The following is a 16,201-nucleotide window of genomic DNA, read 5'->3' on the forward strand; positions in this document are numbered from 1 at the left end:
ATGATATGTGTAAGTGCTTTCTTAAAATCTGTCGACTTAAGAAAATTCTGATAAATTTATTATACATGAAACATTGCTGAAAGAATCAGAAAAATAATTTTTTTCCAAGCTAAAGCAAAAATAATTTGAGACAGAAATCTAGTCTTTACCTGGAACTGTGCTAATTACCTCTATTTAGTGTCTTTTCATTGTAGAGACTTCTAAAGAAAGAAATATGCTAATGATGCAAGCATTGTGGTATAGTGGAAAAGGTTCTAAATGTGGTTAAGCAGAGCTGTCTTAAAAAACATATATGTTAGACTCAAATTCCATAAGCCACTCATAATCCTTTATACAGTATAATCATTTTTGGCCACTCAGCTCTGGATGAGTTTGAATGGACAGCATCAGCTAGAGAATGAAGTTTTATCTGAAAAACTGGATTTGATTAGGCAGTCAGACATATATTCAAGACTCTGGGGAAGCAGATTTTTTAAGTTCTGAGAAAAGACAAATAAAATTCTTGGCTAAACACTCTAAAGTAAAAAACTAATTTCAATCAAAGGAATAGGAAGATAAAGGAATAAAGTCCATATTATACAAATGCATGTAATTTCAATGTGAAAGAAAATAGGGAAGCACTTTAAAAATAAACAAACCAACATGTAAAAACAAAAACAAAAACCCAATGTAGCTTCCTAGACAACTATTTGATGAGCTCAGATGAAAGGGTCTGGACAAAAGATGAAAGAGAAGAGCCTGAAGATGCTTACAGAGGGATTGTCTGAACATGCAGAAATGGTACCAGGAAGTTCAGAATGAACTGGAGCTTGCCAAAAATAATAAGGACATCAACAACAAAAAAATACTTTTTTAGATGTTTAGAACAATCATGGGCTAGGAACTAATGCAGACAGTATAATATTAACAGCGACTGGAGGAACGTAGACACATCAACTGCTGGTTTGGTTTAGTAATTTTAAACCAAAAAAGGAAGAATCACCAGTGTCAAATAAGAATTGGTTAATGTTTCCTAACCATGACTAGATGATCATGAAGACGCTAATTTTCAGAGGACATAAAACTAACGTACTGGATGATAATCAAGATGAAAAAAAATCAAGTTGCTGCAATGGTAGCTGAAACTAACATGTATATTAAAATATACATAATTGTAAACGTCTACATCTGGGCTTTAAAAAATTCAACCCTATAAAGATGGAATGAGATAGACCAAGTGCAGCAGGAATTCAAAGAACTAAAGGTGTTGGGTAACTGTGCAATAGGCAAGAGGATAACCTAAAAAATCTAAGAATCTTGAGACACAGTCATAAAATAATACAGTCAGAATAAGAAAATCAGTGGTCTTCTTACACCGTGAACTGTTTAGGCTACGTCTGAAACACTGAGTTCTGCTCTGGGTGTTTATTTTAAAAGAGACATTGACATCACAGGAATCATTCAGAAGAAGACTAATCAGGAAGGTGAAAAGTCTTGAAAGTGGGTCAAGAGGAATGGTAAAGAGAATAGGAATATTTAGCCTGAAGAAGAGAACATTTATGGGATGTGGACTTGACAGCATTTTTTTTTTTAATACCAGAAAGGCTGTACAAGGGAGGAATTAGATCCTAGGTGTACATACAGGGCAGAATGAGAAAACTATAGGGAGGTGAATATAAAGACTCTTTTATAACAATTACATTTACTCACCAAGGAGTGGTTGGCAGTAAGCACTGCAATTCAAGCAGTCTAGTTACCCTGGGAGGTAAGGGGGACTAGATGACTTCTAAGACTTCCTCCCCTCCTCCCGAACATTATGGGTCTATGACTACAACACAGGAAAAGATGAAAAACACACGAAAGATGAAAATCTACATCCTAAGTTGGGTAACTCACTAAATACCCCAAACTTGCCTGGAGTAGCAAATATCTGTGCTGTTTTCATAAAAATTAAAACTGCTCAGAGAAATTTCCTAATGTTCACAGCTTTTAATAGCTGATGTTTTGAGCTAACAAGTATATAAAAAAGAAATAATTCTCCAGGCAACAATTGGGAAATACAAATAGTGATTATTCTTCAAGTCATTAGTATTTAGCTCCAGATAAGCTATGAGTGGATATTTTTCTCTATCACTCATATTTTACAGATGGGGAAGCTATCAAAAAGGTTAAGTGACTTGTTGAAAGTTACCCAAAGACATGAGAGGTATTATCTGGAATAATGATATTTTTGGAAGACTCTGGCGCAGAAATCACCTACTTTATTTCCCCTGGCATTATCCACACAATAAATCACAAGTTAAGAAAAGGAACTCCTAGGTCAGGTTGAGTCTTACTTGTTTCATAAGTAAATTTAAACAGACTTCCAAATAGACTTCCTTAAGAAGGCTGGCTTAGATCAAAAAGCAGCCTGACTGGCCAAACTCTAAGTCAAAGTTCAAAACAGAGGGAGACTTCACTTCTTTTGAAAAAACAGTGGTTACTGGGAACGGGCTGCAGGAGGAGTCCTGGCAGCCTGACACAATTTGCCAGATGATGCAACAGACCTGCAATACTGAGCCAGGAAAACTGTGAGAGGCTATTGTGGATAGAAATTCTCAACAGGATATATTTTCCATTCAAACATGCAATCTATAAATCAGACTCAGCAATACTTGACTCATAATTTATGTGCTGCTTGCCATGGGCTTAACCACTTGGTAGCTAACTCGGGAAAATACCTTCTCTGTTGTCCTGGTGTTAATTCTGAAGATGAAAACACTAAGGATTGTTTTAAATCTCTCAAAGAGAAGAAAAGAGAATCTGAATAACTTAAAACTGATGTCTGAAAGTACCATCTCACTTCTCAGGGGAATTCAACTTTCAAGATTCTGGGACATAAAAGGTGTCTCAATATTTTCCATGTTTTTGGTTGTTAAATTTATCGAATTAATCCCTTATATTGCAACAGTGGAAAAGTTGAAATTCTGGCTCAACTGACTGAAGTCCTTAGTTAGCTATGAAGATACTCTAAATGCTTTCCCTGTGAATTTCTGCCTAATACAGAGCCCTGTGTAAATCAATAGTTATGGAAATGCTTGCTGGGAATCTGTTGGAGAGAGAGAAATGGATGCTATGAGTTGCCAGTAAAATAGGAATCTCCTTTTTAGATCTGAACATTATTGAAGCCTCAGGACGGCTGACTAACCTGGTGATGATGTCTAGAGTAGTAACCTGAGGTATCTGAATCTGCTGAGGAGTCAGCCCATGCTGTTCCAGTTGCTTCGGGATCAAGTGCCTGTGGGCAATCTCTATCTTTTCCTCTTGTGTATACCCTGGAAAAGAAGCGATTTTGCTTTGTGATGATTCACATTGCTTCCACAGTGCCATGCTTCATTAATAAATCCAGCACAGATGCAATGGATCTTGGATTTAGAATGAATTTAAGTATGACTTCAACTAAGATTATAATCAGAATAAAGGAATTTAATCTCCAATCAATAATTGTTAAAATTTCCAACTTTTTCACAAACAAAACAAGTACTTACTAAATAAGCAGTGTTCGAAAGTCTTCTGATTAAATGATATATCTCTCAAAGAGAAAAAAAATCTCAGTTTCATTAACTAAGATAATTACCTCCTTAACTCAAATGTGAGTTTTTATTATTTAATAGGATAATAATACATCCCTTTTCTTTAGCATAATTTGACACATAATTGAAAAAACTGACAGCAGCAACAACAGAGACCTCAATTAAGACTTCAAGGGAAGAGCTGCAAAGGAGCTATTTCCAGAACTCCGACTATAAACTTTAGCAACAAACAAAACAGAAACTAAGACTTCCCTATAAAAGTTTTATTCCTTACATGTTGGAATTATACATATAATTTATACATTTAAAAGACTTCATGGTCTTATCTACTTAAAAGCCTCAACGAGTATAAATTTACTTTGTCTTTAAAACAAATGTCCCCCACAATAATTGCCTCTTTCCATTTAACAAGCAAAAATTAAAAAGATGAATTGACAAGGCATCTTTTGAGTAGAAAAAGGAAATTAAAAACACCAGAAAAGCTAGAAGATAGGATAACCAAAACTGCAGAAGAAGGTGGCATCATATGTCCACCTCTGCAGCAGCTGCCCTGATTATTTCACTTCACGTTAGTATATCTTATGGATTTTGATTTGGAGTTTCCAGGCAATTGGATCTCATTATTTATTTATTTTAGTGTTATAAATAGGCACAAAGCAACTTTAAAATTCTCCACCATATTTTAAAATTAAATATAAGGACCTGCTGGGTTCGCAGATAACTAAGAAATCCAATTATCATTTACTAGAGGGCGAAAATATATTTCAGTTTAATATGAAATATATTTTTAGATTATACTCTATTTTTATTTTAAAAGATACCCACTGACATTTGATCTCTTCTAGGGAAAAATGATTCTGAGCAATTTAAATAAGGTGAAAACACTGGGATTTATTTAGTGTTAGTAACTAAAGGACTTTTTTTTACACGCTCCAGTGAAGGGGAAGACATGGTAAAAAAAAAAAAAATTGTATATAACTACTTGACAGATTCAAGTAAAAATAAGAAGAATTTAAAAGCACCTTGTACTTTTATATAAAAATGAGGCCAGCTGTAATAAAGAGAAAGATTTAGGACGTATTTCTTAACAAGAATAAATGATTACACTTTCCAAGAGATGGTAAAAACTTCAAAATCTGATAGACAGGAAGCTACACTGGGTATGTAAAGACCTATTTTTGTGTTTTAGACACTTACTTTAAAAAAAAGAATTATTTTTATCTATAATTTTAGAAATTACTTCAAAGAAGAATATCTTGTTTTCCATAAAAATGATCATTCTTTTATGCTAAGTTAAAACTGAAAGTGTTATGTTGTATACAACGTACATACACTCTTGTCTGTCATGGTTAAAACAAACAAAATTTTGCAAAATTTTGCAGACTTTGAATCTACAATATATAAAAGCTGGTTTATATGCCAGATTCAGAACTTCTGAAGATCATACACTGGCAAATCAACTTTTTACTCAAAACTCCACAGCTTGACCAGTTTTAAAGAGTTATGCTCAGAAAAGCAAGAAATAGCTTTTTATTGATCAAAATCATTATTTAACAATCATTATTTAACAAAATAATGATTTTGTTTTCAAGTCAAGTACCTGGCACCTGAATGATCTCCATTCTGTCCAACAAAGCAGGTGGAATAGTAGCAGTGGTGTTGGCAGTAGCTATAAAAAGAACTTGGGAAAGGTCAAAGGCCACGTTTAGATAATGATCTGTGAAGTTATGGTTTTGTTCAGGATCCAACACCTGTGGGAGAACAATAAACATTTAAACAGATTCAGTAGTTCCAAAAGAAAGCTGTATAAATTAAAACATGATATTTCTGCTCAATACAGTTAGTTTGGGAAATATGGGGATAACACTAAAAACTAAATACTAAAACTAAAATTTTTTGAACATATGTAAGCACAAAGAAGGAAAAATTAGCCATTCAAGCTGTTCTCAAATCTACTAATGACTCACTGTGTGGCCATAAATAAGTTATCAATCCTGCAGAACAAGCTTCCCTCTTGGTAACACACCCTCTCTTACCTGCTGTGGGAATATTAAGTAAACGTGTACAGCATTTTGAAATTCTTAGGTAACAGGTAAAATAATAATTAGTATATTCCTCCTCAAACATTATCAGCAAGTCTCTAACAGGTTTTATTTTTTTCTTTTGGTTGCATCACGGCATGTGGGATCTTAGTTCCCTGACCAGGGATCGAACCCATGCTCCCTGAAGTGAAAGCGTGGAGTCCTAACCACTGGACCGCCAGGAAATTCCCCTAACAGTTTTTTAAAAAGTAAAACCTTTCTGTTTATAATGAGCAAAATATTACTATCTCTTAAAATATTTTAGTTGGATAAATGAGATAATTTACCAGTTAGGTTCTTAAAACGTTGAACAATTGTATGTTAAGGAGAATATATCTTCTTAGATTACTGCTCAAATGCTCCAAGTCGTAGGCACTCGCAGTGAAGAGGCCTACACTGGACTTAAAAGAAGGCAATGAGGGCTTCCACATGTTCTAACCTTCAACATGTTACCACTTTCACTTAGACTAGGTTAGTATAGATATAAATAGGGTTGACATGCACAGGCAAAAAGGAAGCAAAATGACTAAAATACTTACCACTCACAATTTTACTATATAACTGTCTTTTCCTTGCTTCTGATTCCCTTTCTAAAGTTTTACTTGTTTTTAAATATATCCACAGGTTAATTCGAAGCCCTTTACTCTTGAAAACTCTTGAATGTTTTTGTTAAACATTCATTGTTATTGGCAACTCAGTGTGTACCTAGAATACAATTCCTAGAAAGTTCTACTATTCATATTTTCACAAGACTTAATAATGTTTAATGTTATAAATATGTTACTTTCAAGTCATCAAAGACAATTCTAATTATGTTCAGCATAAATTGGTTAAGTGTAATATTCCTGTCTACCAACTACCTGAAAACTGTTCATCTATGTATGGCAATCTTAGTTAAACCCACTGTCTAGTTAAATAAAAATCTATCATTTAATGGCTATAATTAAATTTAATACATACATGTTGGATACGTTACTGTTCAAGTGAAGTAATTTTTGTTTTCCCTTAAAATTTTAAGACACTGAGGTTTTGGTACATCCCTGGTGGTGCAGTGCTTAAGAATCCGCCTGCCAATGCAGGGGACACAGGTTCAAGCCCTGGTCCGGGAAGATCCCACAAGCCGCGGAGCAACTAAGCCCGAGGGCCACAACTACCGAGCCCGCGCTCTAGAGCCCGTGAGCCACAACTACTGAGCCCGCATGCCACAACTACTGAAGCCCGTGCGCCTAGAGACTGTGCCCCGCAACAAAATAAGCCACCTCAATAAGAAGCCCACGCACCGCAACGAAGAGTAGCCCCCGCTTGCCACAGCTAGAGAAAGCTTGTGCACAGCAACGAAGACCCAACGCAGCCAAAAGTAAATAAATAAAAAATTAATGAATTCATTAAAAAAAAGACACTGAGGTTTTAAAAAGTAGAAAAATTAATAAAGCAAGGTTCCTGAGTTATGACTGAGGTCTTTTAAAGTATATTACAGGATACCTAGGTTATGAGGACAGAAAATCAGTGATGCCCAATTTGCCTACCTCCGTCTTTTGTTTAGGAAAATACAAAAAGATATGTAGAGTTTAAACAACATCAGAAATACTAATCATTAGTCTGCCAGATAAAACGCAGATAAAAAGGAATCACTACTCAGATGAAACCTTACGGTAAACTGGTGAGTTCATGGAGGGACAAGAATTACAGTCAGAACTTTCTAGCCATCAAAGCTCCACTTTTCCCCCAAACTTCAGAGTCAGGGCTTCCATGGCCCAACTCACCCACATAAAAGAGCAGATTCCAAGAATGACCAGAGCTGTTTTTTCTCTTCTCCTGATTAAAAGGTATTTCTACATAAACCCGAAACTATAATTCCTACCTACGGAGTATGACTAGAAATGGAAACAGCTGTGATATGACATTTTATTCTTAGGGACGTGAAGTCAGAGGTGGGATAAACTCTGGGAAGAGGTGTACACTGAGAATTTTTCTTCAGTAAGTTTCTGGCAAGAGAAGAACTACAGATGTTTGTAGGCAATCCAGGAATATACTCCACTTATTACACATGATGTGGCAACTGTCATCTTTAAGTATGATAGTATGGTGATACTTTTTAAAAGTCTGTATCTTTTAGGGATAGATGCTAAAATATTTATGAAAAGATATGATGTCTGGAATTTGATTCAAAATAAATAGGAGTGGGATGAGGGAGAATGGGTAGGAATAGATGAAATAAGATTGGTCATGAGATGGTAATTGTTGAAGGTGGGTTATAAGTTTTATGGTTCATTATCCTATTTTCTCAACTTTTGTTATGGTTGATATTTACCACAACAAAAAGTAAAAATAAATAAATAAAGTAAAATAAAGTAACTAAAATCAACTCTGGAAGCCACATACAAATACTATAGAAATTAAATCAGTGATGATGACAAAGTTGAGAAAAATGTCCAGAGCATAGAAGAAAAAGGCAGTAAAGCTATGTAGGGGAAATATATGGAAAAAATAAAGATATCTAATTCATAGATAATTGATATAACTAAAGAAGAGGTCTCAGCAAATGTAAAATCGGATATAATTAAAGAAATAACCAAGAAAATATTCTAGAAGACTCAACACTACAAGTTGAAAAGCCTTAGACTCCTCTTGTGCAATAATAAATGACAGAATGTTAGGATAACAACTACAGAATTTTCAAGCAAACTTATGCCTACTTTAAAATGCTTTAAAAATATTTTATTACACAGAATACATGCCACAAAACATAAGATACAAAGGATAACAAAGTGAACACCCGTGAACCGACTACCCAATTGTGACTACATCTGTATTTTGTGTTTAGATCATTAGTCACCAAAATGGAATGTTTAGAATAACCCAGCAAAGTGCAAGTAGAAAATATGAGTACATATATTCATCTTTATGTATCTATAAATACCAGAAAGAAATTGGTTTTTAAAATATTTAATATACAAAATGAAGTAATGCCCTTACTTGGAATACACGTTACACACATGAGATATTCTAAGAGAAGAGTAGAAATCCCATAACATACCAGGCTGATGTGAGGCCCTCACTCATCTGCTTTAACTGTAATTACAGCACAGCTGCAGTCCGTGTGTGCCTGATTAACTGTTTTTACAGAATATAAATGGATGAATGGAGTGTTTAAGAAAATTCCTGCAAAGTATCATTAAAGATAATAGAGGCAAAGATGTGAACAACAAGAAAATGATAAGAGTTGACACTTTTACTTCTGGAATAAGCTTTGATAGCCACGTTATAAAATAAAAACAATTATCTAATTAGAATACATTGTTTTCACTAAAAATAATTACTTTTAAAAATTTATTCTGTGTGTGTTACACATATAAATATCTAACATTAGTACAATGGTACATTTATGTTATGTTTATATTACATATTTATCCTTTGTTATGGATTGAACTGTGTCCCCTCAATGCGACTATATTTGGAAATAGGGCCTTTAAGGAGGTAATCAAGGTTAAAAGAGGCCATAAAGGTGGGGCCCTTATCCAATATGACTGCTGTCCTTATAAGAAGAAAGAGAGAGACCAGGGATGCATAAGCACAGAGAAAAGGTCATGGGAGGACACATTGAGAAGGCAGCCATCTGCAAGCCAAGGAGGAGACCTCAGGAGAAATCAAACCTGCCAACAACTTGATCTTGGACTTCTAGCTTTCAGAACTGTGAGAAAATACATTTGTTTGTTTTTTTTAAGCCACCCAGTCTGTGGTATTTTTGTTATGGCAGCCTTAGCATTCTAATACAGCCTTATTACATACGTATTTATATTATAGAGAGATATATTTTCAAAAATTTTAACTGATGGAATATGTGAACAAAACATATGGGGATTACTGGTGCAGACAACAAAGAGACATTAGCAAATATAAAGGGCCTCAAAACATAACCTATAAACAAATCCTTAAAAAAAAGTAACCTGAAGATATATTCCATCTGAACAACAAATATATCAAAATAAAAGGATCAGAAGCAATGAAATCATTTAAGCCCAGAATTCAAACTAAATGTATGAGTACGCACTTTTAGAAAGAGGGACTAAGGAAGTCTGAAAATCTGCTCCTCCATAAAAGCAATGAGAACTGGCAAATGTTGTCAAAATCAACTTTTTCAGTATCCATAATATTAACAACTGACTTTGCATTAGAAACCATGAGGATGGAAAGCAGTAAGAGGACATATTGAAAGAAAAAAAGACTCAACCAAGAACTGTATATCCAACAAAGCTATCTTTCAAAGATGAAGGAGAAATTAAGACATTCCCAGATTTAAAAAAAGAAAAAACACTGAAAGAATTTGTAGCTAGCAGACCACACTATAAGAAATATTAAAAGCTGAAGTGAAAGGTTGCTAAACTGTATCCAAACACACAAAAAAAGAACACCAATAAAAGTAATTACATCAGTAAATATAAAAAACAGTATATGGGAAGGGGGAAGGGATAAATTAGGAGCTTGGGATTAACATACATACACTACTATATATAAAATAGATAACCAACAAGGACCTACTATACAGCACAGGGAACTATATTCAATATTCTGCAATAACCTATATGGGAAAAGAATCTGAAAAAGAATGAATACATGTACATGTATAACTGAATCACTATGCTGCGCACCTGAAACACAACATTGTAAATCAACTGTACCCCAATAAAATTTTTTTAAAAAGACAATAAAATGCATTTTTGTTTGTGACTTTTATGTTCTCTTATCTGATTCAAAAAACTTCATTAAACGATAATTACAGCTGACCCTCATTATTCATGGATTTTATATTTGCAAATTCACCTACTTGCTAGAATTTATTTGTAACTCCAAAATTAATACCTGTAGTGCTTCTGCAGTCGTTTGCAGACATGGTATAGCACATCACCCAGGGTGCATATTCCCCGCTGAGGTCAAACAAGATGATGCTCTGCCTTCTTATTTTAATTCTCATATTCTAAGCAAGGATCCTCCTTGCAGTCTATTTAGTGCCAGGTTTTTTGCATTTTTGTGTTTTTTGTTAGTGATTCTGCTCTTTAAAAAGCCCCAAAGGCAGTGCTGAAGTGCTGTCTAGTGTTCCTGTGAGCAAGAAGGCCATGATGTGCCTTACGGAGAAACTACGTGTGTTAGATAGCTTCATTCAGGCATGAGTTATGGGGTTATGGTCATGAGTTTAAAGTTAATGAATCAATAATATATATTAAACATATAAATAAGGCAACTTTAAACAGAAACACAAATAAAACAAGGTTATGTACTGATTGATGATAAACTGGCTTGCAGGAAGCTAACCCTGTATTTCTTCAAGGAGCAATAATTCAGTATTTGCTACTTCAGTGTTTGCTGCAACTTTATAGAACATAACTACTGCAAATAATGAGAATCAACTATATACTACTGTGTTGATAAGCTTACAGTGTATAGAGATGTATTTTCTATGAGAAAAATGGTACAAAAGAGGGCTGAGGGAAGGAGGGCTTGTTGAAACTAAGTTTTTACATAGTATTTGCAATGGTTAATTTCTTGTGTCAACTTGGAGAGTGTTTTGGATGAAATTAATATTTACATCAGTGAACCTTGGGTAAGTTTGCCTGCATAATGTGGGTGGGCTTCATCCAAACAGCTGAAGGTCTGAAAGGAACAAAAAGACTGGCCTCCTTGAGCAAGAGGAAATTCTCCAGCAAACTGCCTTCAAACTTCATCTACACCATCAGCTCTCCTTGGGTCTCAAGCCTGCTGGCCCACATTATAGATTCTGGACTTCCCAGCCTCCATAACTACATGAGTTAACTCCTTACAATAAATCTCTTTATATGAGTATATCTAGATATCTATCATATCTATAGATATACATGGATAGAGATAATCTATATATTATAAATAAATATATCTATATATTCAATAACAGGTAAAGCTGGGAAAAGATCAGCAAGAACATAAGAGACCTGAATAGTACTATCAACCAATTAGACATAACAAACACCTAGAGATCAATCCATCCAACAACAGCAGCAGTATACATATTCTTCACAAGTGCACATGCAAACATTCTCCAGGGTAGACCATAAGCAAGCCATTAAACAAATATCTATATGTCAAAAGCCTGAAATCATACAAAGTATAATCTTTGACCACCATGCAATAAAATTAGAAATGAATCATTTTTTAAAATTTGGAAATTCACAAAAACATGAAATTAACCCCTAAATTACAAGGGAAATCAAAAAGAAATCACAAGGGAAATCGGAAAACATTTCGAGATGAATAAAAACAAAAATATAAGTTACTAAAACTTATGAGATGCAGCTGAAGTAGTGCATATAGAGATATTGATAGCTGTAAATGCATATACTAAAGAAAATTCCCAATCGATAAACTAACCTTCCACCTTTAGAAAGCAGAAAAAGAACAAACTGAATACAAAGCAAGCAGAAGGAAGGATTAGAGACTAATACTTAAATAAATGAAACTGTGACAAGAAAAACAACTGAGAAAAATCAACAAACCAAAAGTTGGTTCTTTGAATAGTTCAATAAAATTGACAAACATTTAGCCATACTGAGTAAGGAAAACAAGGACATTCAACTTACTAAATCAGGAATGACACAGGCCACATTACTATCAACCTTACAGAAATAAAAAAGAAATAAGAGTATACTATAGGGCTTCCCTGGTGGTTCAGTGGTTGAGAGTCCGCCTGCCGATACAGGGGACACGGGTTCGTGCCCCGGTCTGGGAAGATCCCACATGCCACAGAGCGGCTAGGCCCGTGAGCCACGGCTGCTGAGCCTGCGCGTCCGGAGCCTGTGCTCCGCAACGGGAGAGGCCACAGCAGTGAGAGGCCCACGTACCGCAAAAAAAAAAAAAAAAAAAAAAAGAGTATACTATAAACAAACTTGTATGCCAACAAATTTGATAATCTAAATGAAATGGGAAAATTTCTAGAAAGATATAAACTATTGAAAGTAATCTGTCAAAAAGTAATAGAAAATCTGAATAGATCTTGCCATTCCTATCAATCATTGTACTGGAGGTTCTAGCCAGGGCAATTGGGGGTGGGGGGGAAGGCATCCAGACTGGAAAAAAGTAAAAGTATCTCTATTTGCATATGACATGATCTTGTACATGGGAAAACTCTGAGGAATCCACTAAAAAAAAACATTAGAACTAATAAACAAGTTCTGAAAGGTTGCAGAATACAAGACTGATATACAAAAATTCAATTTGTATTTCTTTACATAAGCAATAAACAATGTGAAAAAGAACTGAATAATTCAATTTATTTTCTTCAATAGTATCAAAAAGAATAAAACACTTACATTTAACAAAAGAGTTGCAAGACATATACTCATAAACCAAGTTGAAAGAAATTAAAGAAGACCTAAATAACAGAAGGACCCCCCCGTTCATGGATTCAAAGAATTAATATTATTAATATGGCAATACTCCCCAAAGTGATCTACAGATTCAACAGAATCCCTATCAAAATTCTATTTAGCTTTTTTGTAGAAAGTGACAAGCTGATCTTAAAACTTGTATGGAAGTAAAAAGGACCCAGAAGGGCTAGGCAATCTTGCAAAAGAAGAACAAATCAGGAGGATTCACACTTCCCAATTTCAATAATTTTTACAAAATTACAGTAATCAAGATTGTGTGGTACTGGCATAAGGATAGAAATATGGATCAACGGTACAGGTGGAAGACCAGAAATAAACCCTTACACTTATAGTCAACTGATTTTCCACAAGGGCAACAATACATGGAAAAAGAAGTCAACAAATGGTGCTTGCGACAACTGGATATCCACAAGCGAAAGAATGAGGCGGATCCTGACATCTCACACCACATACAGACATTAATTCAAAATGGATTATAGATCTAAATATAAGAACTAAAACTGTAAAACTCTTACAAGAAAATGTAGGAGTAAATTCTCATGACCTTGGATTAGGCAATGGCTTCTTAGATATGACATTAAAACCAAAAGAAAAATACATATAAATTAGACTTTATCAAAATTAAAACCATTTTGTGCCTCAAAGAACACCATCAAAAAAGTGAAAAGAAAGCCCACAAAACTGGTGAAAATATTTGCAAATCATGTAACTCACAAGGGATTTATATCCAGAATATACAAGGAACTCAACAAGAAAAAGACAAATACCCAATTAAAAATGTGCAAATCATTTAAATAGGTATTTCTACAAAGAAGATATACAAATAGCCAATAAACACATGAAACGATGCTCAATATTATTAGCAATTAGGGAAATGAAAATCAAAAACCACAATGAGCTATCACGTCACACATACTAAATCAAATGGATGGCTAAACTAAAAAAGACAGACAATAACAAGTGTTGATGAGGATGCAGAGAAACTGGAACCCTCATACACTGCTAGTGAGATAGTAAAATAGTGTAGCCACTTTGGAAAATAGTTTGGAAGTTTCTCAAAATGTTAAATACAGAATTTTTATATGATCCAGCAATTCTACTCCTAGTCATACACTGAGAACTGAAAACCTATGTTTACACAGAAACCTGTATATGAATGATCACAGCAACATTATTCAGAATAACCAAAAGGTAGGAACCATCCAAACACCCATCAACCACTCAATGATAAACAAAATATGGTATATATTCATATAAGAGAATACTATTTAGCCATGAAAAGGAATGAAGTTCTGATGCACACAACATGGAGGAATCCTGAAAACATTATGATAAGTGAAACAAGCTAGTCTCAAGAGGCCACATATTGTATGATTCTATTCATATGAAATATCCAAAACAGGCAAATTCACTGAGACAGAAAGATGAGTGGTATCCAGGGGCTTCTGGTGGTGGTGGGGTATAGAGAGTGGCTGCTAATGGTACATGGGCAAAGACCATGTTCCAAAGTTAGATAATGTTCATGGCTGTACAACCTGTCAATATACTGAAAACCAGAGAATTGTGCATTTAAAGGGGGTGAATCTTATGGTTTGTGAATTATATGTCAATAAATTTGTTATTTAAAAAATAAAGGTGGGAAATATGTTTACAAAAAAGAATACAAAAACAAGACACTCTACACACTTATTAAAATGGCCAAAATCCAAAACACTGACACCACCAAATGGTGGTGAGGATGTGGAGCAACAAGAACTCTCATTCATTGCTGGTGGGAATGCAAAATGGTACAGACAACTTGGAAGACAGTTTGACAGTTTCTTACAAAACTAAACATGCTTTTACCTTATGACCCCAGCAATTGCACTCCCTGGTATTTACTCAAGTGAGCTGAAAACTTACGTCCACACTAAAACCTCACACAAATGTTCACAGTAGCTTTATTCATAATTGTCAAAACCTAGAAATAACTAAGATGTCCTTCAATAAAAGGATAAACAAACTGTTGTACATCCATACAGTAGAATGTTATTCAGTGATAAAGAGAAATGAACTATCAAGCCAGAAAAAGACATGGAAGAATCTTAAATGCATACTACTAAGTGAAAGAAGCCAACCTAAAAAGGCTATATACTGTGTAATTCTAACTATATGACATTCCTGGAACAGAAAAGAATATGGAGACAGATCAGTGATTGCCAGGGACTTGGAGAGAGGGAAGGAGGAATGAGTAGGTGGGGCACATGGGATTTTTAGGGCTATGAAACCATATTCTTTGATACTGTAATGGTGGATACATATCATTGACACAGTCATCAAAACCCATACAATGTACAACACAAAGTGAACCCTGATGAAAAGTATGGACTTAAGTTAAAATAATGTATTAATACCAACTCATCAATTTTAAGGGGAAACTGGGGGAGGGAGGGTGAGAGGTTATATGGGACTCTTTGTACTTTCCACTCAAATTGCACTATAAACCGAAAACTGCCTTTTTAAAAAAAGCTATTAATTTAAAAAAAAGAAAGAATATAAAAGTTAAAAATAGTTTCTGATAAAGATTCATAATGTAAAAAAATTAAATCCTCTAAAGTAACTAGGTAGTGAGATGAGGAAGGGCCAGATTACTGTGTATTAATTATTTCATTTTATACAAGGGAGGGACAATATATTTCATTTATGATGTTGATACTTCGAGCAACAGAGATGTGTGATTTTTTTTTTTTTTTTTTTTTTTTTTTTTTTTTGTGGTACGCGGGCCTCTCACTGCTGTGGCCTCTCCCGTTGCGGAGCACAGGCCTCGGACACGCAGGCTCAGCGGCCATGGCTCACGGGCCCAGCCGCTCCGCGGCATGTGGGATCTTCCCGGACCGGGGCACGAACCCACGTCCCCTGCATCGGCAGGCGGACTCTCAACCACTGCGCCACCAGCGAAGCCCGAGATGTGTGATTTTTAACTGAAAGTTATCACAAGTAGTACTAAAAAAACAGAATACATGCCTTCTGATCTAACAAACTGTCCATACAGTTAATGACATAATTCAAAGGAAAAATACTACGACCCTTTTTTAAAAAGCGGACAGAAAACAACCAAACCACAGATGTCAAAAGTCCTAACATACCAGTTAGTACACTATTTGAAAAGCCTATT

The 16,201-nt window shown here is 34.8% G+C and overlaps 1 protein-coding gene across 1 annotated transcript in view; it reads right to left on the bottom strand.

Moving 5' to 3' along the window:
- The window catches only part of LONP2 (lon peptidase 2, peroxisomal), an 87,481-nt gene that overhangs the window by 34,419 nt on the left and 36,861 nt on the right, over positions 1 to 16,201 (bottom strand). Inside the window, exons 9-10 of the mRNA XM_082607020.1 lie at positions 5,152 to 5,302; positions 3,167 to 3,293 (exon numbers count right to left, since the gene is read on the bottom strand). Of these exons, the coding sequence (XP_082463146.1) occupies positions 3,167 to 3,293; positions 5,152 to 5,302 (278 nt within the window). The remainder of the gene's footprint in view (positions 1 to 3,166; positions 3,294 to 5,151; positions 5,303 to 16,201) is intronic.

This window comes from Mesoplodon mirus (assembly GCF_964341445.2).
Source record: "Mesoplodon mirus genome assembly, chromosome: 19".
Classification (NCBI taxonomy): Eukaryota; Metazoa; Chordata; class Mammalia; order Artiodactyla; family Ziphiidae; genus Mesoplodon; species Mesoplodon mirus.